The sequence below is a fragment of the Schistocerca nitens genome, chromosome 9 (assembly GCF_023898315.1).
Source record: "Schistocerca nitens isolate TAMUIC-IGC-003100 chromosome 9, iqSchNite1.1, whole genome shotgun sequence".
In the NCBI taxonomy this organism is placed as follows: Eukaryota; Metazoa; Arthropoda; class Insecta; order Orthoptera; family Acrididae; genus Schistocerca; species Schistocerca nitens.
The window spans coordinates 5,053,749-5,081,448 of record NC_064622.1 but is presented as its reverse complement, the minus strand read 5'-3'; the positions used below and the strand labels follow the sequence as shown (position 1 = coordinate 5,081,448).

Below are 27,700 nucleotides of genomic sequence, written 5' to 3'. Positions count from 1 at the left end.
TAGCGAAACCATTAGCGCACATAGCAAACTTGTCAATGGCTGAGGGCGTGTTTCCACAAAAACTGAAAATTTCTAAAGTCATTCCCCTGTTAAAAAAGGGGGATAAACTTAAAATAGAAAACTACAGACCTGTCTCACTCCTCTCAACTTTCTCTAAAGTTTTAGAAATACTAATGAAATATAGAGTCACACATTATCTTAACATGCACAACCTGATAAACAGTAATCAGCATGGATTTCAAGCTGGGAGAAGTACCGAAACAGCTGTACTAGAATACACAAAAGAAATAATCACTAAATTGGAAGAGGGAAACAGTGTAGTTGGGATAAATCTAGATTTGTCAAAAGCCTTTGACACTGTTGACCACAGCATACTTTTGAAAACGCTTGAAGCTATAGGTATCAGAGGACCGGTAAAAAAGTGGTTCGAGTCTTATCTGGAAAAGAGGATGCAGGTGGTTGAAATTACAGCACTAAATATTAATCAAAAAATTAAACTAAGATCAGATCCGAGGGAGGTCACAGTAGGAGTACCCCAAGGAAGTGTATTAGGCCCCTTGCTGTTCCTCATTTACATTAATGATATTCAGGTGTCAGAGAGAAAAGCTAGAATCATGTTATTTGCTGATGATACTAGTTTAATAGTTAGTGATACGAAGCAGTCATTGCACAGTACTGTGAACCATGCCCTACAAGATATACAAAAATGGTTTAGTGCTAACAAGCTAACACTGAATGCAAAGAAAACTAATTACGTGCAATATGGAAAAATAAGTGAACAGGACGACCTAAATCCCACCATGGAGGGCAAACAACTTGAAAGAGTACAGTGTGCAAAATTCCTGGGTATGCACATTGATGAGAAGTTTAATTGGAAGGACCATGTGGTGAACTTAGCACTAAAACTAAATTCAGCATGTTTTGTGCTTAGAATAATTTCAAGAGTTTGTAGTAATGACTGTACCAGATTAGTATATTTTGGCTATTTTCAGTCCATTGCATCCTATGGGATAGTATTCTGGGGAAAAACAAATTGTCGTCTAAATGAGATTTTCAAATTACAAAAACGTGCTATTCGGATAATGACCCACAGCCCACCTCAAACACATTGTAGGCCCCTTTTTAAAGCATTGAAAATTTTAACAATTCCATCATTATACATTCTGAAATGTCTGTTGGTGATCAAAAGAAATCAGGACAAAATGAAAACCAATACAGACTTCCATAATTACGATACACGGCAATGTAAAGATCTCCACATACAAGCTGTAACAAGGACCCGAAGCCAGAAACATGTATGTAATCAAGGCATCAAACTTTTTAATGCACTACCAAAACATATCAAAGAGCTGGAAAATGAGGATAAATTTAAAACTGTTCTAAAGAACCACATGCTTGACAAATGCTATTACAGCATAAGCGAATATCTCTGCGCAACTGTATAAAATATATGTTTAAGTTAATGTGACAAATGAAATTACATCAGTGCATAATAAATTATGTTATAAAAACACTTATTAGTTGTATATTGTATTAAACATAAGATAGATTAATATGAATTCAGCACAGATACAAATTTTGTAAAGATATTATATAGTTGTTAAAATGTACACTGACAAATCATATATCACAAATGTGATCATTGGGATGATAATAAATAAATAAATAAAATAAAAAATAAATATTACGGCACATGTTGGAACAAACGATGCCTGTCATCTGGACCGTGAGGTCATTCTTTGGTCATTCCAGTGACTGGCAGAGAAGTTTGAGAAGACCAGCCTTGCGTGTGGAGTTTCAGTCAGCCTCACAATCTGCAGTATTGTCCCCAGGCCTGATCATGGCCCTTTGATTCTATGTCGAGTGGAGGGATCGAACCAGAGACTCTGAAAGTTCTGTGATAAGCTAGGCTGCAATTTCCTGGATTTGCGCCACAGGGTTGAAAACTGTAGGGTCCCCCTAAATGGTGCGACTACTCGAACAGCTGATTGTGTGTGGTGTGCACACAAGGGTTTTTTAGATTAGGCGACTCTCCATCCAGTTCAGATAACGATAGCTGTAAGAAACCCAGAAGTATCAGTGTAAGATCGAAAGAAATGCCTCCCACAGGTGAGAGTATTAATATCCTAATGGTAAACTGCCGAAGTACTCGCAACAAAGTGCCAGAGTTTGAAGCGCTCATGGAAATCAGTGAAGTTCACGTAATTCTAGGTGCAGAAAGCTGGTTGAAACCTGAAATTGATGGCAGTGAGAATTTTGGGGAAAATTAAAGTCTATAATCGAAAACATAGGCGAATGGGAAATGGAGGTGGTTATTTGTTGCAGAAGGCAAGAAACTCAAATCCATCAAGGTAGACATTGAAGCTGCATGTGAGATTGTTTGGGCAAGACACAGTATCAAATGATAATTGGATCTTTCCATCGCCCATCAGCATCATCTCCTGATGTAACCGAAAATTTTAGAGAAAACCTCAGTTCACTTGTATGTAAGTTCCTCATCATACTGTAATCATCAGCAGAGACTTTAATCATCCAACAATTAATTGGGAAAATTACAGTTTTCTTAGTGATGGATATGATAAGACATCCTGTGAAACTTTACTAAATGCTTTCTCTGAAAACTGCCTAGGGCAGATAGTTAGGAACCCCATTCGTGATAGATATATGCTGGATCTAATGGCAACAAATTGACCTGAGATCTCTGTGGGTGGCCATGTGGAAACTGGTATCAGTGACTATGACACAGTTTGGCAACAGTGATTACTAAAGTGCAAAGGACAACTAAAACAGCAGATAGATATATATGTTCAGTAAACTAGACAAAGAATCGGTAGTGTCCTATCTCAATGAGGAACTTGAAACTTTCAGTGCAGGGCAGGAGCATGCAGAGGAACTCTGGCTCAAGTTTAAAAGAACAGTTGACCTTGCACTGGATAGATATGTAGCCAGTAGAACAGTTCATAATGGGAGGGAACCTCTGTTGTAAACAGTCTTTGCAAAGAAACTTCTAAATAAACAGAGATTACAGCATACTAGGTGTGAAACAAAGTGTAGGGCTACAGATAAACAGATGCTGAATGAAATGCATTTGGCTGTCAAGAGAGCAATGTATGATGCTTTCAATGACTTCCATCACAGAAATGGCTAAGTGATCTTTCACAGAAGCAGAAGAAATTCTGGTCATATGTAAAGGCTGTTAGTAGCACCAATGTTAGTGTCCAGTCCCTAGTGAATGAAATAGGAAGTGAAATTGAGGGTAGAAAAGCAAAAACTGAAATGCTTAATTCCATTTTCAAATGTTCCATTACAAAGGAACACCCAGGAGAATTGTCTCAATATAAACTCTATCCTGAGCAAGCCTCTTCATCTTTGAATAACTATTACAACTGGCATCCATTTGCACCAGCTTACTGCATTCTTGCCATGGTCTCCTCCTACAATTTTTACTTCCCACATTTCCCTCCATTACCAAACTGAAGATTCCTTTATGCCACAAAGTTACAATATTTTAAACAGTGATGTTCTGTTCGTAAGACTTTTACACTACATAGCTGAACAATTTTAATTGATTTTCTATTTGACAGTTACTGATCACATTATCTTCCATTTCAGTGTTCATGTAATGACAAGGAACAAGGAATCATATTATTTTGGCACATTCATATCTATTAATTACTATGAGAGCTAAGAAATTGCCCTCATGAGTCGGTACTCTAACTGCTCGAAGTAATCTTCAGAAAAATGTTGAGAATAATCTCTCTAGGATCCCAGTTTCTGACACATTTTAACTGCATGACTCTCCAGCAGTACAGATGACAATTTGAAATCATCCCCTATGGTCAGGGAATTTACCCGCGATGCACTCTAAGTTAGCAAATTGTTATGAACTGACTGTCCATCTGGATACCGAGGAATTTTTTATGTTGGATTGCATTAACAATCAGAACATTAATGAAACCCCTCACAAAAAAAATTCCTAGGCACTAGATGGATGATCAGTTGAGACAGAATGAGGAAATTGATCAGCTGCTCAAGAAACTTAGCTCAGCATTCTTTTCATTGAGAATCATCTCACTTTGTTGACAGAGAAATAATGCTATTGTCATATTTTGCATATTTCCATTCTATGACCTCCTAAGGTAAAATCTTCTGTGGAAATGCTGCAAGTGTTAAAAATGTTTTTGAACTTCAAAACTGAGCAGTGAGATTAGTATATGGGGTTACTAAAAGAAGTAGGGATCTGTTCAGATCTCTCCAGGTATTTACATTTACATGTCAATACATATACCCATGATGATATATGTAGTCAACAACAGGGAATACTTCTAGACAAATTGTGACATCCACAATCACGACACAAAAGAGATGAAACAACTTCACTGAAGCTCTGCAATTCCCACGAAAGTATGCAAAGAAGGAAGTGCACAAATCAGAAGTAAAAGTGTACAATAAGCTTCCCATCAACATAAAAAAGGATATGAAACTGCCGCAGTGCTGGTATTCAAAAGGAAACTAAAAACATTCTTCATTATAGCAAACTTTTAATAAAATGGGTGAATTCTTAAAGTTATAAGGCCTTCTTTAGTTTAAGAATAGGGGAAATGACTTAAGAAAAAAATTTCACTCTTAAAATAAAAATGTAGTACTTTTATATAGCTTATGAAGATTAAAATGTTGTATTCTAATTTAATTTATGAAGATAAAAATGTAAATCTACTTATTTAGTTATGTCACAAAGGTAAAATGTGTAATTTTACTTATTCACCATTTTTAAGTCTTCACATAATCTTACACCAGTTCTCGTGTAACAAATGAACATGTAATACTGTATTCTTTGACTTAACTTTTCCTTGTACCCTTAGTACACCCAAAAAACATTTAATTTGCAGAATTAAATAAAAAATCAAATTGAACTGGAATTCTGAGCTAAGTAACCTGCCCACTGCTCTCGACAGTTCACCTGGCTAACTCATCTTTTTGCACTCAGGCTGCTTTCGTCTTCGGAGGTCAAAGTGGAAAACCTGCCACCAGAGGCAGAGAACCAGGAGCCCACTGACGTCACCGGCTACATGGCGGCCATCATTACTTTGGCCGTCCTCATCGCAGTGGCTCTAGGTGGCGCTGTGGCAGGCTACTACTTCTACTTCAGGTGGGAGGCAGTGCTAGCTTATCACTTTCTGTGGTAGGGGTCATGTACAGGATTGTACAAAGAAACTGAAAAGCTTTTACTGGGGTAAAATACATGGATAATAGAAACAGCAAAAATTAGCTCAGCCTGTTGTGTCGAAGCCAATCAAATGCCTGCAGACAGCAGAAACAGAGATGGAGTGAGAGCCGACTGGCTACTGAGTGTACCGGTGTTCACTGATGGCAGACCATACTGCCTCTCTCATTTTTACCACATGTAAAATTGAGTGAAAGCCTGATGTGATGTAGCAACAGAAAGTCATGATTTTCGTCAGACATTCCGTAAGTTATCCAGTGAGTGCAGTGGTGACTGCTGCCTTATAGGTTTACGAGTAGTGATATGCTTCAGGATATCAATCCAGATGCTCTCAAAGCCACTTCTGAACTATGGCTCTGGAGGGGATTCTACTGCTGAACACTTGGAGCACAGTTATGAGCAACAGCTCTTCACTCATTTAATCATTTGTTCATTCAAACATTGTGTTCTTTCATGTTGTCATGAAAGAGATGTTTCAGGAATACAGAATTAGTCATACATCAGTTAGTAGAAGCTCCCACTGCAGAAAGCTTCTATGAAGTATACCAACAACCAAAGACTAATAGCGATACAACATTCACATAAAACTACTTCTAGATTATTTTATTTATCAGATGTTTCTCTACTAGGAGTTCTCAGGAGCACTTGCTCTGCAATTTAATTTGTGTAGTGTGTGGAATGAGTTAGCTAAAATAACCACCCACTACAAAAAAAATGCATTTTAAAGCAGAGTGTTACGTGCTCATTTCATAGCAGGATCCAATATTAGTCTAGTGTGATACCTCATGTAATGATATACATTAGCAAGGAAAGCAAAGTGTGAAGAAAAAGTAGTGCTCCAGTAATGATTGGGTAGTGCATACAGTAATTGAAACAGCAGGCTGTTCTACAAAAATTTACTGAAAATTAAACTGCACTGGTATGTATCAGTACTGTGTCAAAAATGCAGACTCTCATTCAATCTCTAAAACAGTCAATAACAACAGACATCAAAATATTAGTTAACATTATTTATCATGTCTTTCTTGTTCATCTTGAGCTTTCCTCTTCTTATGTGTCAGCCCATGCTGTGTTCACTGTCTGCCATTATCATACAACAGTATAACGAGTGGAGCTCTGCTCTCTCATAACGTTTTGTTTTTCCTGTTAGTATATATTATTTAGCCAAATGTAGCTCTATACTAATTAGAGACAGCTCTATTGAATATGCACTTGAAGTCACACTTTATAAATTTTATCCTTACAAAGACACAAGCTGACATTTTCCGTGAAACTGAGTGCTGCATGAAACATGTGATGAATATTATTTGCTTCAGCTAACTCCATTTACACAATGCAAAAACTAAACATCTGCCAAAGCATCCACAGAAATACATGTGTTGACTGCTAGGACAAACATTCTGGATTATCATAATATGTAAAGTACAAAAGTGATCTGAATGCCAAAGGCTGTATGGTGGTAAGAATTCAAACAAATTATTTTTTTATAAAAACTGTATCATAATTTTTTTATAAAAACTGTACCATAAATGGTAGACAGTTTGGGTTCCAGAAGGAGAAATCTACAGTGTCAGCTGCATTTGAACATATTAATATAATCTCTGCAGGCCTAGATCAAGGCGAAATCCCGGTTGGTGTTTTTTGTGACTTATCTAAAGCTTTTGATATTGTCAATCACCACATATCGTAGGGGGAGACCAAGAGATGAATACACTAAGCAGATTCAGAAGGATGTAGGTTGCAGTAGGTACTGGGAGATGAAGAAACTTGCACAGGATAGAGTAGCATGGAGAGCTGCATCAAACCAGTCTCAGGACTGAAGACCACAACAAAACAATCACCACATATTAATAATGAAGCTACACCACTATGGAATTAGAGGAACTGCTCTTGATATCATGAAGTCATTTCTGCAGAACAGAAAACAAGCAGTGGAAGTGCCACACAATCGAGGGAAACAGCTATCAAAACTACAAGATATACAACATGGGGTGACACAGGGCAGTATTCTAGGACCCCTCCTTTTCCTTATATACGTAAATGATTTACATTGTAACATAGACAGTGAATTGATACTCTTCGCAGACGAAACAACAAGCATAACTGTGCGACCGAGCTTACAGGAAGCCATTAGTAAAAGTAATCAAACAGTTTAAATAATCACCCATTGTCTTGAAGTGAATATGTTAATTCTCAATTATGAGAAAACTAATGCAATCCTATCTTGGAACAACAAAAGAAAAACAAGTGAACTGACAAATTTGCAAGAGGTAGATGCAAGAGTAGTTGAAAGTGCTAAATTTTTAGGCATCACCGTGGACAGTTGTTTCGGATGGAAACATCATATTTCCAATATAAGCAATAAACTTAGCAGAGCCATTTTTGCTCTGAGATAAATTAAGCCACTAATAACTGAAGATAATGTGTGCATGTTCTATTTTTCATACTTCAATGCTATAATGAGCTATGGTATAGAAATCTCTGGCCACTCGACTGAGGCAATTAGAATATTCAAATTACAAAACAGAGCAATTAGAATAATAGGAAACAAAAGAACAAGAGATAGTTGCAAGCCTCTTTTCAAAAAAATGTAAGATTTTAACCTTCTACAGCTTGTACATACATAAAATTCTGCTCCTTGCTTGGGATCATAAAGATAAATTCAACAAAAATGAAGATGTACACCACCACCACACTAGAAATACCAAGAAATTAAGAATTCTGCAGCATAACACAACTCAATATGAGAGAAGCAGTGGTTACATGGCAGTAAAGTTGTACAGCTCTTTACCACCACACATCACTAATGCCAAATCGAAGGATAAGTTTAAACAGTCAATCAAACAACTGCTATTAGAAACCCCTTTATATTCAATCAGAGAATTTCTTTCAAATGAAAATAACTGAAGCAAACAGGCATAGTACACTAAAAAAATGTACACAGGTATAGAGCAAAAGAAAAAGTAAAATGCGTTAACTTCTTAACAGCATTGTTTTATCTAAATATTTTGTTTTCTACAGTATTATCGCTGTTAAATTTCTTTATAAATCTAAACAAAATGGGATGTAGAATATCTATGTGCTATATGACTGTATTATACCATATATATAAAATGATGGACCCATAGTATAGAATTATTGCAATTAAATGTCCTATAATTTAGGTGCATAGATTATGCATGCCTCATAAAATCCGTTCAGTGTACAGTATCTAAAATTTTGTAACTATGATGTTAATTTCAGAAATGTTGTGGCTAAAATTTATTAGTTATCTTAGCAAAACTATAGTTAGAATCAGTAAAAGTAATGTATTTTATTGGAAAACTGACAAAGCAGATATGTACTTGGACTTACTCCATAGATGTACATCATAAGTTGCCAAACAAATAAATAAATAAATTTATTCTTTTGCTAACTACTGTGAATGATGGACATATTCATGTACAGCAGCTAGATCAAATAGATTTTTCATTATTTTTCAAAGACAAAAACGTTATGTACATGTTGAGTTGCCCAATGTTACTTAAATCCAATCTCTAAATATGTTGTTAGGCACTTGAAATGCTGTTACAAATTCAGGCCTAACACAAATTTCTGTTTTCTTTGGCTCGTTCGAGAGTAGGCCTACTACAAAAGACAAGCACAAAAATTCTGCTGATCTTGTGTGATGTACAGTGATGTCTCCAGAATAAACTGCTTCTCCCACTGAAAGAGGTGACTGCCAGTATAGTTTTTCTTGTAATAAAAGACTCCTGGTTCGTTTTTATAATTTGCAGCCATGAATCTGGCTAGTAACAACCTTTGAGGAGTCTATTTTTTTGTTCTGTAGTGCTGAAGCAACCATTAATAAACAGAACAATAACATATTATTCAGTTGAAATACCTTAATAGGATGACAAGGCACTGCTTTTCTATGGCATAATGATTGTACGCTCTCTAATAGACAATTTGGATAAAATGGCGCCTTCTGTTTTGGAGTACATAATGTCTGTATAAGTAAGTCTAATGGATCTGCTTTTGATGGTCCATTTTTTGTCCCTGCTTTCAGCTACTGCTGGGAAGAATTCACTGAATTTGATAGCCAAACTGTCGTCAAGAAGTTGAATATCATTACCTCTACCAACTTTACTCATTTCATGCTTAATAATGCATTGATTGCCTTTGCTTTAGTCTCAGAATTTTAAATTTCTTAGTCATAGTGTGGGTTTCTGCCATTTTGTTGACATGGCAAATAATTTTGCCATACTGGTGCCCCTTTAATTTTGCATTAAATAAAGCTCTCTCCTCCTGATACAAGATACTTTGAGCCCATAAGTTATCCATCATTCCTCACATCTTCCACTATAACTGTTCCTGATCTGATTTAAATGGAAACTGGATTCATAGTGTTGTGAGAATACTATTTAGGTGTAATTAACTTTCTCATTCACTGTTTGCCTAGGTAAACAACGCCAACAACAACTTGTTCAGTCTGTTAATTCTCTCTGAAAAGTGTAGCTAAGTCAACATTTATGATTTTTTGAAACTACATCTTTCCCTGCTTAGTTAAATATGATTAGTGGGGATGCTTTATTTCGACCATTTGGCTGTTGTGATCATTATGGGACTCAAGTCTGATTTACGAAATAAAGTTGGATTTAGAAACAAATTATCAATCTCTGTTGCACTATGTCCTTCTGCTCTTACTACGAATGTTTCTGTGGTGATCAAATCAAAGTTGGACATTACAATAACGTCCTGTTTGGTGGGCAAGGATGTGGGCACTGCTGGTGAACTTCTGCATCTGAATATGTCTAAGGCAAAGTAGCGCCCTTCATTTACACTACTGTGAATGGAAATTTGAGGCAAATGAGAAGATATTTTTCCTGTATAATGAAACTGAAGATGGGATAATGTATTTTATTCCAAGACTTCTCCTATTACTCCTCACATAGTCAAATAAAACTAATAAAGGTGATGAAGAACTCATGAATACCTGAAAAACAAACAGAAGTCAGATTTATTTCCAAAAGACAGTATGGAACATGGCTCAACATAACACATCAATTATGTTATGCTTGTGTTCATAAAATGAAGTGTACTGATGTGCAGTTAACATAGTTGAACTGATGATGGGAAATTGACACTAGTTCTGATTTTTAAATAGATAATGTGATCTGACTAACTATATGTTTGATACTGATAGTGGCAAAGATTGGACTGTGACTGTTGCTGCTGTGAATGTACGGTGCAGAGAGTGAAATTCACTATAAAGTTTCTTAGTGCCAGTGGTGTGAAATACTCACAATGCACATGTAGAAATCTCAAATGATGTGTCCTGCATGCCATGTCCTCACAGCCTCACACTTCATACAATTCCCCAAAATACTGTACATGGAGTATGCACCTAAAAGCTGAAAATCACCAACTGAAAAAGGTAGCACTCTCCTCTGCCAGATGCACATCACCCTGTGTACCATATAGCCTCCCTCCACAAGATGGGAAAAAAACTGTTCCTCCAGTCCTAACACATTTCAAGGCATCAAACAGGTGTTCACTGTTACGTTTTATGATGTCACAGTCAGCACCCCAATCAGCACACTATTCAGTTGCACGTGAAATGAAATGTCGTGCAGCAAGGGCCTCCTGGCAGGTAGACCTGAATGCCTGGTGCAAGTCTTTTGAGGTGACACCACTTCAGCAACTTGCACGTTGATGAGGATGAAATGAGGATGATCAAGACGACACAAGCACCCAGTCCCTGAGTGGAGAAAATCTCCAACCCAGCTGAGAACCGAACCCAGGCCCCCCGGCGTGACAAGCGAGTGCACTGCCCACTCACCTATGGTGGCGGACCATTTGCATGTGTGGGAAACAGTGTGACTTGCATGCCTACATGGCCTCAAAAAACCACAGCAACTCTCCCAGTGACACAGTGTCAGGTGTCCTGCGGTGCTGCTCCATTTTGGCCTAACTGATATCAATCTTGTGGGAAGGTTCCCAGGAAACAGCACAAGGCCCCTTGCAGAAATGGCAGAGTGCACTTTTCTTCGGAGCCTCGGTCAGTTGCACGTCGTTGAAAGCAGTCGTAAAAAGTTCTATCTCAGACCTCTGCGACAATATGCCTTGGCCGCTCTGGGTTTGTTACTTCCTATGGCCAGTGGACCCCCAGTGGTTTGGACCATGTCCTCCACTTTGGCTTCTGCTGTGCAAAAGCACCAGCTGGAGTCTCCCTTCACTCTGCCAATGCCTGCTCTCTCCACACTGGCCAATAAACCCCCCTTGCCACAGCTTGGCTGTCCAACAATACAAGTGCACAGCCTCACCACCTCTAATATCTTCTTGCAGCTAGCTACCATTGAATTCAGTATCACAACCACTGCCAACCCTCACTGACCATATACCCTTCCTAACCTAATGAAAGTATCCTAATTGTATGTGTCTACCTGACTAAATAAATAAAGCAGAAAAAAGGCAGTTAGGAAGGTCTAGCCATCTTTCAATATCAATTACTGTAAGTGCCCTTGATCACAACCATCCGAGAATAAATCAAAATTGAAATCTCCTAATGATTTCTACTAACTCTCATTAGTGCCCCCTCTAATTGATATATGAAGTTTAAAACATTTGGGAGGCCGTACAAAATCAGACCTGCTATCTCATATATTTCCAAGCCTGTTAGTGAAATGATGTAAGGCACTCAAGGAACTCTTCAGTATATCACTCATTGATAATTATCCTCAACCATTCACTGGTTAAGTATACAGTCCATCCTCCTTTCTTTATAATATATAGTATATCAACAGTAATCTGATACTAATTTCTATCAGTCTAGGTGCATTTGTTCAATTACTGTGACTTCAAAATGATGTTTTCTTATGTATAGTCCATCTGTAGAAACACCTTTCTTATTTAACGAGCTTCATACACTCCGATAGAAAAGACGAAATGTATTATTATTGCTGCCACTATGTAATCCAAGCTGCCAGTTTTCCCGCATTGACTGCTACAGTTGTGTATTGAGCGGCTCTGTTATGAAACACAGCATAGTCGTATAGAATAGTCCACTTGTTGATCATGTGTACACAGACTAAATCTCATTTATGTTCACAGGCCAAGACTGGGAGTTCATAAGCAGGCAGATGATTACACTAAGTTTGAATCTGATGCAGATAAAGACAGTCCTTTAGAATCACAAATGTGAGTACATTGTTTACATTACTGTTTATTATTTACAGCAAGTGTACTTCTCCGATACATTCTAAAATTGCATTGTTTCAAAGAAAACCTCAGTTGTGAATATGAAATTGCAAAAGCATATCAGAATGGTTTGACACTTTAATACATTACAAATTATAAAAAAAAGGGAAGTTTTGTTGATGAAACCTGGAGTTTTTTTCGTGGGACTAAGTGTCATTGCATGTAGTTGTCAGTTATGAATATTCAGTTATACATGCTTACAATTATAATATAACTGAAGTGCCCACTACTGGTGAGATCTGGGAGGCAAGGAGGCTGATTTCATTTCTGAAAATGCAAAATGTCATAACACCTGATATATCTTCTAATTTGTTAGATTTATAAGGCAATTCTCCATAAACAGAATCACATGCATGCTAGTAGTGCTCTCCTGAATCATGATGATGGCAGATTGTACCAAAACTATCATGACTTTTAGCTGGGAGAAGTTTCCTTATTTTTTATAAAGTGATTTCTGCTTTCTATTATATTAAATAATTCTTAACTTGTTTGAAATTCCTGTAGGCATGTCACTATCCCCAAGAACAATTGCAGCACAGTTCCTTATAAAATTTATGGCAATAAGAGTATTCAAGTGTAAATTATATCTGTTGTAGACAAAACAGTATTAAATGTTAGCTTATGCAATGTTTTGGGGCCTCTACAGAGCACATCACATTGGAGTATGAGATGCTCTGGTGCCTTCAGTTGGTCATTCAAAAGAGGCCTACTAGTGAAACATATGTTGTCAATTAATCCTTGTATACTTCTGAAACATATTTAAGAATTTCAAATTTACATTTCAGTATGTAAGGGATTTTATACACATATCAAAAAAAATTTTGCATCACTGCCATTCCCAAAACTCCTGAAGATAGGCGTTGACTGTGGATATTGTATCACAGACATAGTCCCTTTGACTGTTCAGAGATGTCACTAAACCCACCTAAAGGCGTAAACATCCATAGAAGAGCAGCGCCTATGAGACAAAGGGAGTCTGACAGCCAATCAGTTCCAGTCATTCCACCAGGAAGGAGGTACAAGGCTCATGTTGTCTTTAGTTCAACCGTGCCTAGACGGTCAATAATGTGGTTCGATTGTGTCCACATTGTTGCTTTGTGCCAGGAGTGGTTCTCAACAAGTGAAGTGTGCAGGTGTCTTGGAGTGAAGTGATGTTGTTTGGACATGGAGGAGATACAGAGAGACAGGAACTTTCGATGACATGCCTCACTCAGGCTGCCCAAAGGCTACTACTGTGGTGGATAACTGCTATTATCCTACGGATTATAGCTTGGAGGAACACAGACAGCAATGCCACCATCTTGAGTAATGCTTTTTGTGCAGCCACAGGACGTCATGTTATGTCTCAAACTGTACGCAATAGGGTGCATGATGTGGAACTTCACTCCTGACGTAGATGGCGAGGCCTGTCTGCAACCACGACACCATGTAGCGTGGTACAGATGTGCCCCTACAACATGCAAATAGACAGCTCAGAATTGGCATCACATTCTCTTCACCGATGAGTGTCACATATGCCTTCAATCAGATAATTGTAGGAGACGTGTTTGGAGGCAATCCGGCCAGACTGAACATCTTAGACACACTGTCCAGCGAGTGCAGCAAGGTGGAGCCCTGCTGTTTTGGGGTGACATTATGTGGGACTAACGTACACTACTAGTGGTCATGGAAGGCGCCGTAATGGCTGTATGATACGTGAATGCCACCCTCTGACCAATAATGCAACCAGATCAGCAGCACATTGGTGAGGCTTTCGTCTTCATGGACAACAATTCACACCCCTATCATGCAAATCTTGTGAATGACATGCTTCAGGATAACGAAATCACTCGACTAGAGTGGCAAGCATTTTCTCCAGACATGAACCCTATCAAACGTGCCTGGGATAGATTATGGATGACGTGACCCACCAACCACTCAGGGATCTATGCCAAATCGTCATTGAGGAGTGGGACAATGTGGACCAACAGTGCCTTGATGAACTTGTGGATAGTAAGCCACGATGAATACAGGCATGCATCGATGCAAGAGGACATGCTACTGGGTATTAGAGGTACTGGTGTGTACAGCAATCTGGACCACCACATGGCCTCCATTCCAATTTTCTATACAGGTTCCGGAACCCTTGGAACTGAGGTGATGCAAAACTTTTTTGATGTGTGTAACTAGTTTTATACATTAGAGAGATACCCACCTACCTCCGTACATTTAAAATGCTGATGAGAGTGTGTAATAATAATTTGTATCCAGTTTCTCTTTTGACTACATTTTTCCTGAGTTGTAAAATACTAATGGATTTAGTAATCACTTATCTTTGACATAACCATTGACAATCTGCTCATTGTATTTTTGAGAATGTTTAAAAGAACCAGATATGAACCTCAGCTTTTTTCAGTACTACAAACTGTACACACATGGCTGTTATTTATTTATTTTTTTAATATTAAATATTATATTGAGGCTCAAAATGTTGTAGCTAGTTGAAACTAGAAATAAAATCCCACAAGGGACTACAAAATATCTATAATTTTCTTTGCTATGCAAGCCATAAAGTAAAATTAATCCTCTTTGTTAGTATTATAAAAAAAATTAATAATCAAAATAAATTAAAAGAAAACTTTCCTGCAAAAGATAATGGGTCGAAAGATCCTACCAGATGGGAGATGATGGTACATACCTAATCATGAACTCTACCAACACCAAGAAATCAACACTATCAGCAGAAGATGATTAACTTCCTATGGGCACCTGTACAGAATGGACCCCCATAGCCTACACTATAATATCTGCAAAAAAAAAAAGGCAACAACAGTAAAACCATTGGATCATTGTGAAAGAAGCAAATAGATAAAGACCTTACAGAACTTCTTACTTGGCAAGACATAATAACTACCAGGGGTTACTACAATTTACCTATCAAAACCAGACCTTCCTAATATCCCTTGTAGAAGTTAACTACCATGAGACCAGGAAGTGTTCTGAGGAATTCACGGTGGAGTTCAGCATCAAAATGAAGAAATACTGGGCTAACAGAAAAACTCAAGGTACTATCAGCTGCTCAACTTCACTAAGAACACTAACAGTGGCAGAACACAGCTGTACAGCAAAAACTCAAGAACCGCAGTCCACAGGCAGCCACAACAAGTTGGAAAAAAAAATTGTAAAAATGCTGCTCTTCTTCAACGTGACATACAATCAAACAACAAAAAGTATGTTTCAGGACATATTAAATGAGTTGCATTGCAAACTCTTAAAATAAAAATATTTGGGTCCTTCTCAGACAAACATCCCTATTGATTATGTGATTACACTAGATGCAAGCAGAAGGGGTGGGTATTGGTGGAAGGGGCAAAGGGGGGGGGGGGAGGGGGAGGTGAGGAGGGGGAGAACAAGCTGGCAATAGCTTTAAGATTCCTTTGATAGTGGTGACCCATCAAAATAATAGGCTATATAAGGATATGGTTGGTTCTCCATGACATTGGAGAAGAAACCATACCACTTTCAACCCAGTATTGGCTGGACAAAAAGAACTGGAAAGAAAGGAAGAAAGTAATTCTACTATCAGGTAGAATTTGTAGATGATAAATGATTGTAATTAACATTAACATTAAAATTATCATAATCTGTAGATAATAAATGATTGAAATTAACATAAATATAGTACCAACAAGAGAAAAATAAATTTACTGTGATCTGATTTGTACTTGACTTTTAATTCACTGGTTTGTGCTCTGGAAAATGTCTTTCCTACTTTAAAACAATTTCAATACCAATAGTGATGGTGTTTTCACTTTCTAGTCATATGTTTCTCATCTCACATAGGGCCTTGTAAATAAGGCAACCATTATTTACAGTGGTTTTTTAAACATACAATGGAAATTAACCAAGCAAGTCAAACTGACTATACTTTGTCAAAAGGAATGAAGGAAGATTAGAGTTTAATGTCCAGTCAACTTTGTAAAAAAGCCTTTCTTCTATTCATAAATCAACCACCAGTATGCATGTATGAATGTACTTATACATATCTCATAGCAAAGCTGACACCTATGTTAACTTTTTTGTTTCAGTCCACAAATAACTACAACTGTTGAACCTAATATATCAACAGTTAGTGAAATAATAGAACCAGTAAATGAAGTGACTGTTGAGAACAACATCATAACACATGAAAACAGGTACTGTAAAATTATTTGTGCTTCCAACAAATTATGTCACTTTTCAAGGATAGCTGGAGATTTCCTTCCAGAGATTTCATAGTGAAGTAGAAACTAATTCAAGCATTAAAGTGAAGTTTCATTGAAAACCACAGTCTAATACTACCTTCCTCTGATATTTGAGATTATGGGGACTTCTAGGTTAATATTAAATCCAAACTCTGACATGATTGACAGTTTCTGTATATACACAACTTTGACAGAGATGATAGTCATGTTAAGAGCTATGTCAACTTCTTCAGACAACTGTAGTTTTATCAGTAAAGGGTCACTCTGAAAGTTTTGCAAATCATTTATTGTCTTTTGAAGATTATACTTCTACATCTTTTCAGTATACCAGTATACTCTAATCCTCATGTGCTATGTAATGATGCATCTACTCAAACCATTTGCTGAAGATTTTGTAGCAACCCTCTTTTGAGAGGTTCTTTACATATGCATCATATTCAGAGACTGCTGCTTGTAGATTCTGACAAATAATAATGAATAATTTATTTTCTTTTGAGAACAGGAAAGAAATAATACACAACCAGGTTAGAGTTTTAAGGTGTATAAGGTAAGGGCTGGACCCAAGACTCCTCCAGCAGAGACTAAAAACCTTACAGTGATGTGGTGCTTTCATTCATTCATTGGCTCATTCACTCATACATCATACTGCATGAATACCATCATTAATGGGAGTCTTCATGGGCATGGAATGAGTCAAGTTATACGGAATGATTCAGCTGTCCTACTGATATTGTTTTATGCAACCCCACATGACAGAACAGTGTTGTTGGCCAGTTCACTCTGGAGATGGGAAGCACCTTGTCAAAATGTCACAGAATAACTGGCAAGCTGTACAAATATATCTTAGACATATTGTACAAATTTTGTTCATGAAAATACTTTAGCACATTATTGCAGTGAGTCATATTCTGGAAAGTAGTTACTTCCACACTTCCCATTTTGATATCTCCTGTTAATTTCATTGTTTCTGGTGGTGAAACACACTTTATAAAGCAACATTTCTGGACATTTTTGAAATATTAATTACTGTAAATGGAATAAACTAATGGAGACACCCAATATCTGTATGATGACACCAATAACTACAAAAAGAAAGATTGGAGACACTTGGGTAAGTATGGAAGAAATAAAGAGGATTAAGTACTATAAATGGAATAAGCTTATAGAGATGTCCAAATACTGTATGACTACAGTGATAACTACACAAAATGGCTAGGGGCAGGAAAATTTTGCGAAAAACATAACCCAAAATTAGCAGTTTTTAGCGAAATAATATGAAATTGTCTACTTTTATGACATATTGTGAATTTTGTAATTTTGCAGAGTATAAAAATGCCATAAAAACAAGATGTAATTTACTAATATTTGTAACCGATAGTTGCTGAATGTTAAAACTACATTTTGGCTTCTAATATCCTAAAGGCTGGGGATTCCTGCTTTGATCAAAGTTATGTGAAGGAAGTGAAAGTTGAGCTGTGTATGACCAACATTGGTTGTATCTGTGTTTGTTAAAGGGAGATCATCATCATCATTGTCACAAGAATGTGGTTAAAGATGCTGCAGTAGATCGATATGTAAGATATTGGACAGAAGGTTTATGTATTACCCATCTTATATAGAAGTGTGACCTGTGCTTTCTTTCAACTACTGGTCACAGTTTTTTGATTGAAGGATCACAGTCATTATGGTTAAAAGAGGGCTAACTCTGTCACAAATTATCTTGGGGAAAGCAGCAGTAAGAGTAGCATAACTAGAATCTCATCCTGTATGGATATTCTGGAGTCCTTCATATTCAAATTTTCATCATCACAGTCCCTTTGTTGTAGGAAACACTATATGCAGAGTATTGTCAGAGGTATGTCCAACTGAATTCAGGGATCACATCTTCAGCAGAACCACAGAAGACTCGCTCCCCCTATTCTTACATGACTTAGGTTATACTTCAGTCTCATTCCTTCAAGTGAAATGTGTAACATTTTCAGAGATGTTACTTTACTTGTGATTTTCTTAGCCAGAAAGTTGATGTCAATATGTGTTGCCCTCCAAACAGTTGCCAAGAATTAATGGCTCAATTGTAAATATTAACAAACTACTATTTATTTCTGATTTATATCTGAGTGTTAGAGATGTTACAATCCACAAACATTCCTTAGCCAGAACACAACTTACATCATGATATTTAAAAAAAATACAGATTTTTCTCAAATCTGCACTCTTTGCTGCAATCAATTTTTCATATTATTGTCAAAAATCATGATGAAGTCCCAATAAGGCAGTAAAGGCAGTAGTCATATGAGTACATTGCCCTTTATTTGTATTGGTCTATTTACAGATCATAGTAGCTATAAATGGTGCTGAGAGATGCAAATCAGGAGAATCAGCTTTTGGAAGACCACAAATATGTATTATAGTATTCAAATTCTGTTGGAAGATGTGTGGATGTAAGTGTTTATGTGATGTGTCATTGATCTGTAAGTGAATGGTTCCCTGTCCTCATTTTATTCCTTATAATGTTACACTTGAAGGTGAAAAGTTATATTTGCCATATAACATTTAACAGATAAGTAATCATTACACAGAATAATATGTAACAATTTTATTTTACAATGTTACACAATGCCAGTAAGTATGCTCACTCTACTGATAAGTGGCAGAAGTACTGCTACAAATAATTCCAGAATACCCATGTGTTCATACTACTACATCACATGGTCTCATGAGAAACACTGAAAACTCTTTCTATAGCACATGTCTTTTTGTTAAAAATTGATCATATGTTGTAAATACTTACAGTTCACCATGTGTAAGTCATAGAGCTATGACAGATTTAGTCAATAATGTTCTATTCTTCTGCACAATTTTGTTAGTGTATCTATTCAGATGACATGAGCACCTAGAAGTGTATGATTTTATACATGTTCAGCTCACACACTTTGATCAGTAAGACTTTCTCCAGGTTAGTAAAAATGATATATGACTTCATTATCTGTGGCACCACAGTAAGAGAAGTATGGGTAATGAGGTTGTCTTTGTACCCGACACTTGTGTACACATGTGGCACCTTTGTCTTAATGCTATCAGCTATCAGAGTATATATTGTGACCACAGTCCACAACAGCTATTCAATATAAGATATAATTTAAACAATACAGTAGTTGCTCTTTGAATTAGTTTCCATGCCACAACAGAGGCTGAAGTAAAAAAAAGGTTGCTGCTTTTAAGAACACACTACTGTAAACAGTCAAATGCAAATGACAAATAACATTTACATTAAACATAAACAATTGGCAACCATTTGGAATGGACTAATTATGGATGTTACCTTTTTTGTCATCCACAATATCCTACATTCCTCTCAAGAGTCTTTGACAACGTTCATTTCTCTTAAATCCTCTTTTCCTGTTATTACAAACTTTTCTAATGTATTTGCTCACTTATAATTACTTTCAGTTTCATATTTAGAATTAAAATTTTTTCGTAGCACTCTATTTTAACATCAACATCCCGTTTTTGACATCAGTGTGTGCAAAAGGGATTGAAATTTGCTGAGTAATTCGCAATCACCAATTCCTACCTTATTCAACCATAAATTCTACACGAATATGGCGTTCTAGCTGTGCTTAGACTTTTTTCCCTTTTTACTTGCTCTTTGTTTTTGAATTCCATATAATGTTCCTCCTCTCTCACACACTACTGTATATCTTGTACACATCACTTCTGAGTGATAGTGCTTTCCATATTCAGCACCCATATCATCATACCATGGAGCTATCATCACCTGCTTCACCAAAGTTCATAATTAGGGGTTACTATTAGATAACGAGTCATTAAAATTTTTGTCAGTAATTCATTGTTTAATTTTTCTGTGCTACAGCAGTTAATTTCACTTTTTGTTAATAAAAATCCACAAAATTTCTAATGATCTTTTATTAGTCTTAATATAATGGAGCAACAGTTACAGAGCTAAGTACAAGACAAATATATTTAGAAATTAAAATCAACAGATACATATGTTACATTATACCTTATCCTGTCAACACTTGAGATTTGTTGAAGAACAATATGTAAATTCTAAATGAACTAACTACTAAGAAACCCTCCTTATCTTTCTTACTGTTCTGCAGAAGAAATAAATAAGAATCTTTCAATTTTTTGTTAATAAATTCTAGAAACTGTATAATGTTTCCTGTTATGGCCAATTACCTTTCGAGGAGGCTCATATGACTAATTTAATTTACTTTTCAGCAATGGAGTACTGGCACCAGATTCAGAAGATGATTGGTCAAGGAAGAGATCCATGACTATTCGAGGAGGACCAGATGACTATAATGATGAGGAAGCATCTGGAGGACCAAGAAGATCAGAAAGTTCAGACAGCCTTGATGGAGATGAAGCTCGCGCTGAGTCTGAGCGACGTAAATCCGCAGTTCACTTTAATGAAAACGTGGAGTGTATTGAAGTGGAGCGCCTCTGATATATGAGCGCAGTGTGACTCCAAAGAAATTTCTGAGAGGAACTTAGTGCTTCATTTAGCTCTGGTAATAATCATTACAGTTCCTCTTAACGTCTGCCTAGTGATTGTGATAGCAAGTTAACACCCTTGAAGACTGACGACATGGTCTGTGAACCTGTTATCTACATGAAATACATTGATATTAATCAGAATAAAGATGAGAAATAAGATTTGTTGGAACTATTTTTTTGTGGCTGTGTGAATTACAAGTATTTCCCATATTAAACAAGTACTTTTATTGGTAACTGTCAGTTGTGTTAATTAATGATTTTTGTGGAGACTGTTCATACTAATAATTAGTTGGCTGATGTTCTTCCAGTGATTTTGTATATTAAATAACACTGTTTAATTTCCATGTTTAAAAGTGGTTGTACCCTATGACAGTTTGGTAGAAAAATTTTATATGCTACTTGTAGTTTATATTTTTTTATTTATAATATTTTAATATTTCACGTTTTATCAGTTATCATTTTACTATATACTGTTACATTGTATAGATAGAACTGTAAATAAGGAAAAATTAAATAATTTTATTTATGACCTATTATCAGTTTACTATTATTAATTGAAAAATTCCGTCCACACACTGCAACTGATAATTAAATGTCATCATTAATTAAACCATAATTTAGCATACAGATATAAAAATAATTGTCTATCTACAACTTTCTAAGTAATCATCTCTATTTTCACTGACCATAGAACCTAATAACTACTAAACATAAAATCAGAAAATTATCTGGTTCTAAACATTTAAACATATAACACTAAACATTTCCCACTATTTTATTGATCATTATGGAACCATACTGCATTAACAGGACATGGAATGTATATATATATAAAAAAAAAAAAAACAGATTAAATGCCATAGGAGAGAGACTGCTGTAACAGTAGTTGGTTGGGTGGTTGGTTGGTTTCGGGGAAGGAGACCAGACAGCGAGGTCATCGGTCTCATCGGATTAGGGATGGATGGGGAAGGAATTCGGCCGTGCCCTTTCAGAGGAACTATCCCGGCATTCGCCTGGAGTGATTTAGGGAAATCACGGAAAACCTAAATCAGGATGGCCGGACGCGGGATTGAACCGTCGTCCTCCCGAATGCGAGTCCAGTGTCTAACCACTGCGCCACCTCGTTCGGTGTAACAGTAGTAGAATCATTCAAAGGAAGTCTACACTCAGTAACACAGAAGTAGCCCAGTCATGCAGTACCAGTTGGAGTCGGCTTTAACCTACTGAGTATAGCCTGGTATATCTATGGATTCATTGCCTCTGATATCGACACACAGTCTTGTGAAGTAGTTCAGAACATGTTTGCTGAAAACTGTCTTGAGCAGCTAGTTGAACAACATACATGTGATGGAAATATTTTAGACCTTGTAGCCAAAAATAGGCCTGCCTTTAATGACAGTATCATAATAGACACATGGATTAGTGATCATTGTGTCACCATAACAATGGTGATTGCAAAAGTTGATAAATTCGTCAACAAGGCTACAACACCAGATAAGCAGTTGTTAGCATCCTACTTAGATAATCTATGGACTTCATTTAGTTCCAATATGATGGACATAGAGAAACTATGGGAAAAGTTAAAACTGATTGTAAATCACACTAAACAAAAAGAAAAATGCTGACCAAGCAAAGAGTGTTAGACTCTGGTTTCAAAAACGAATGTGGAAATGTCAACAAGCAAAAGTTAGTAGAAATGCATGCCTCTCTAAAATGACCAATGCATGAAGCATACAGCAACTTCCACCATCATACTTCAGTGAAGGATTTTGCCGAGAACCTGAGAAAATTCTGGTCCTCCATAAAATCACTGAGTGGGTTTAAGGTTTCTAGCAAGTCCCTCATTCACCAGTAGAAAACAGAAAAAGGAAAGCTGATGTTTTCCGAGGTTTTAAATTTCACACTTAAGAAATCATTATGCAAGAGGATCATACAGACATACTGTCATTTGGCCATCTCACAGACTCTCAGGGAGGACACAGCAATTGGCATAACTAGCATAGAGAAGTAGCTGAAAAAGTTGAAAATTTCCTCGACCGACTCTCCACAGTTCCTCTCCCTTTACCACACGGTGCCCTTCTCATCACTATTGATGCCACCTCCCTGTACACTAACATTCCTAATGCCCATGGCCTTACTGCTATCGAACACTACCTTTCCAGATGCCCTATGGATACCAAACCAACCACCTCCTTCCTACTCGCCATGACTAACTATATCCTCACCCACAATTACTTCTCCCTTGAAGGCATTACCTACAAACAAATCTGCGGTACGGCTATGGGCACCAGCATGGCACCATCCAATACCAACCTATTCATGGGCCATCTAGAGGAATCCTTCCTAAAAACCCAGAATCCTAAACCCCTCACCTCATTCAGATTCATTGATGACATTTTTGCTATCTGGATTGAAGGTGAGGACACCTTATTCACATTCCTCCAGAACCTCAACAACTTCTCCCCCATTTGCTTCACCTGATCCTATTCAACCCAACAAGCCACCTTCGTAGATGTTGACCTCCACCTCAGAGATGGCTACATCAGTACCTCCATCCATATCAAACCTACTAACCACCAGCAATACCCCAACTTCGACAGCTGCCACCCATTCCGTACCAAGAAGTCCCTCCCGTACAGCCTTGCCACCCGTGGTCGTCACATCTGCAGTGACAAACAGTCCCTCTCAAAATATACTGAGGGTCTCACTGAAGCCTTTACTGACCGTAATAATCCTCCCATCCTTGTACAAAAACAAATCTCCCGTGCCTTATGTTTCCAGTCTTCCACCACCTCCCAAAGTCCCACAGTCCAGCCACACAGGAGGATTCCCCTCATAACTCAGTAGCATCTGGGACTGGAGCAACTGAATTACATTCTCTGCCAGGGTTTTGATTACCTCTCATCGTGCCCTGAAATGAGAAATGTCCTGCCCACTATCCTTCCCACCCCTCCTACCATGGTATTCCATTGTCCCCCAAACCTACACAATATACTCGTCCATCCTTACACAACCTCTGCTCCCAATTCCTTACCGCATGGCTCATACCCCTGTAACAGATGCAAGACCCGTCCCGTACACCCTCCTACCACCACGTAATCCAGTCCGGTCACTAACATCACCTACCCATCAAAGGCAGGGTTACCTGTGAAACCAGTCATATGATTTACAAGCTAAGCTGCAACCACTGTGCTGCATTCTATGTAGGCATGACAACCAACAAGTTGTCTGTCCTCATGAACGGCCACTGACAAACTGTGGACAAAAAACAAGTGGACCACCCTGTTGCTGAACACGCTGCCAAACATGATATCCCTCATCTCAATGACTGCTTCACAGCCTGGATCCTTCCCACCAACACCAGCTTTTCTGAATTGCGCAGGTGGGAACTTTCTCTGCAATTCATACTATGTTCCCGTAACCAGCCTGGCCTCAACCTTTGTTAGTCACTGTCCTCACCCATCCAGCCCCCTCCCTGTTCCCATTCCAGCACTACACAGCCATCATTTCACCACCAGACCTAGTCTTTTAATTTCTTTTTATTTCTCTCCTTTCCACTACTTACCACCTCCCCCCTCCGCACCTTCTCTCCTGCCCTCCGTCTAAACTGCAACACTTCACTGTCCGCCACTTCCACCATACTATTCCTCCCCCTCCTCGCCCCAGCCTCCTCCCCACCCAGTCGCCACTCCCAACATGCACTGGTGCTGCTGCTCGCAATGTGGTTTTCAGTTCTCTGAGACTGCAGATGTGTGTGCAAGTTGTGTTTGCGTGAGTGTGTATGTGCGTGTGTGTATGTGTATCTACTGCTGACAAAGGCCTTAATGGCAGAAAGCTATAATTGTGTGAATCTTTTTGTTGTGCCTATCGTGACTCAGCATCTCCGCTATATGGTCAGTAGCAACTTGTAATTTATTACAAGTGAGTAAGAAACACAATCCTGTGATGATTCACGGATACAGATTAGTGGCATGCCGCTTGACACAGTCACAAGGATTAAATATCTAGTCCACTTAACTTCAGTTTAGTGGGAGAATTCTAGGAAAGTGTAGCTAATCTATACAGGAGATTGCATATACACAGTTTTCAGGATTCCTGTTACAAACTTCTATGAGTTGTAGAAGGGTGTGAGTACATAAATATGTTGAGTAGGAACCCATGTCCAGAAACATGCTGTTTCTGTTCTACAATGGTTCCAGTTTAACTGTGTTTGTTGAGGGAAAGAGAAAAGTCTCAGAGTTGCTTGTCCTGGTATGCAAAAGAGTAGACAAGATGATGCGTACTACATCAGATGGTCACCTGATGTCACTTAATGCCTCCCTTGCTACGAAACTCCAGAGACAGAGGAATCCGTGCTGGCATGAGAAACTGAACAGACACCAGGTGGTACAGAGAGTGTGTACCAGAACATGCTTTGTTGGTACACTGTCTGTAACATCAGTAGTCATCACATCGAGCTGCTGTTGTAATGCATCAGTACTGTTCTGTAGACACAGTATGCTGGGTCCTTTTTTATTCCGATAATGTAAACACTTAACATTTAGGTGTAAATACATACATATGTGCTTAAGTGATAAGTGGATGTTTCATTATGTTTCCTTTCCAATTATTACCTATTAATTGTACTGTGTGATGCCTGATTCAGTCCCTCAAGCAGAAGTAGATGATCTAACAACTGAACTGAAACAGTCATAGAATGGAAATGGTACATTTCCAGACACAAGTTCCTATCCAAAATATTATGTTCCCCTCTACAAGTCCTAGAAGTTCGTAACAGGAGTTTCTGAAAACCCTGCAGAACACAGTGCAACCCATTCTTGAGTACTGCTTGAGTGTTTGGGATTCACACCAGGTTGGATTAAAGGAAGACATCAAAGCAATTCAGAGGTGTGCTACTAGATTTGTTACCATTATGAAGGTGCTTTTTTTCCCAAAACACTATTGAGAAAATTTTGAGTGCAGCAGACTGCAGAATGATTCTACTGCCCCCAATGCATATTACACATTAGGATCATGAAGACAAGATAAGAGAAATTTGTGCCCATATGGAGGCATATAGATAGTCATTTTTCCCTCACTATTTGTGAGTGGAACAGGAAAGGTATGATTATTAGGTAGACTGCCCTTTCTTTCGATGTGTAATGAAAGCAGGTTGTGTGTGCATGCATGTTGTCTATTTTTGACAAAGTCCTTGTAGGCCAAAAGCTCACTTTGCAACAGTCTTTTTGTTGTGCCTAACTGGGACTCAGCATCTCCACTATAAGGTGAGTAGCAACTATCCTTTTCATAATATTGTTACCATATCATACATACTCTAACAGGCTGGGTAAGCTTAAGATTCTTGGAAACAGTCCTGGATGTCAGATCACTTTTTCTACATCTACATACACATTCTGTATCTGGATACATGTTCTGTAAGCTACTGAGAAGTGCATGGCAGAGTGTTAGCAAGCCAGCACTCGTTAGGTTTCATTCTAATTCCAGTAGTGTTTGATGCCCAGGAATAATTATTGCTTAAATGTGTAAGTGACATACCAGCTGTGATAGGTTTTATCATGCCTGACAGTTCTTTAATTAGCAATAAGCAATCAAATTCACTTGGAGGAAATCAGGAAATTGTCATCAAAAGATTTAATTTCACTGTATGGTAGCACAAATCATTTATACATGAATTAAATGTGAGTACCCTGCAAAAAATTGAAGATATACTTAAGTTATCTGACTCAGAGATCTTATCTATGTAAACATTCTGTATCACTATGTCCTTCCACATTGATCATGTGGGAAAAGTAAGATTAGTGCTGTAAACTAGCAGTTTTTGATCACGTGCAAACATTTTCAAAATGTTGTGATTGTGGACATCAGTGATGTTCATCACAAACTGCAGATAACATAGTCACCATTGAAATAGCCTTACAAAAAACTAACACAGAAAGTAGTCAGAGAAACCATGAAAAAACATTTGTGTTAAGCACTCTGGAAATGGCCAAAATTATTGTTATAACAGTGACTACAAAATCTTGTGGGGATCTGGATCACTCCAGTACTCTAACAAAACTTTTTTTAGGTAACTGCAACATCAAAAACAAACAAAATCAATGATAACTTATCATCTACAAAAAAGGATTCTAAATTCTTGAAACTACTACATAACAATGTTCAGCACCTAAAAATACATTGCCACACTTTGAGTTAGTGAACCTTTAACTCAACGTTGATATTCTATGTGTAACTGAACATTTGCTAGATAAGCACTATATAATGTCAACTACAATTTTTGGATGTAGTTTCTAATATCCCTAACCAAGTTAATTTATCCACAGATAATAATAAAAATAAATTTAATATAACAACATTGAGCATTATTATGGCTTGTTACCTACATCACACTACCACATGCTAATGATGCAGACATCTATATCTATATATATTAGGAAGCAACTATCGTAGAACCCAATTCCAGTTGCACGTTGCCTATCTAATGGCTTCC

The 27,700-nt window shown here is 37.5% G+C and overlaps 1 protein-coding gene across 39 annotated transcripts in view; it reads left to right on the top strand.

Moving 5' to 3' along the window:
* Positions 1 to 21,603, top strand: part of LOC126203575 (mucin-2-like) — a 366,840-nt gene extending 345,237 nt beyond the window's left edge. For 13 of the 39 annotated variants that reach the window (XM_049937922.1, XM_049937929.1, XM_049937925.1 and 10 more), the window contains 4 exons: positions 4,988 to 5,149; positions 12,317 to 12,403; positions 16,531 to 16,638; positions 20,932 to 21,601. In XM_049937922.1, the coding sequence (XP_049793879.1) occupies positions 4,988 to 5,149; positions 12,317 to 12,403; positions 16,531 to 16,638; positions 20,932 to 21,160 (586 nt within the window). In that variant the 3' untranslated portion in view covers positions 21,161 to 21,601. Of the gene's footprint in view, positions 1 to 4,987; positions 5,150 to 12,316; positions 12,404 to 16,530; positions 16,639 to 20,931 lie in introns of all 39 variants that reach the window. The other 26 variants (XM_049937910.1, XM_049937908.1, XM_049937909.1 and 23 more) reach the window with 6 other exon arrangements.
* The last annotated feature ends 6,097 nt before the right edge of the window (positions 21,604 to 27,700 follow it).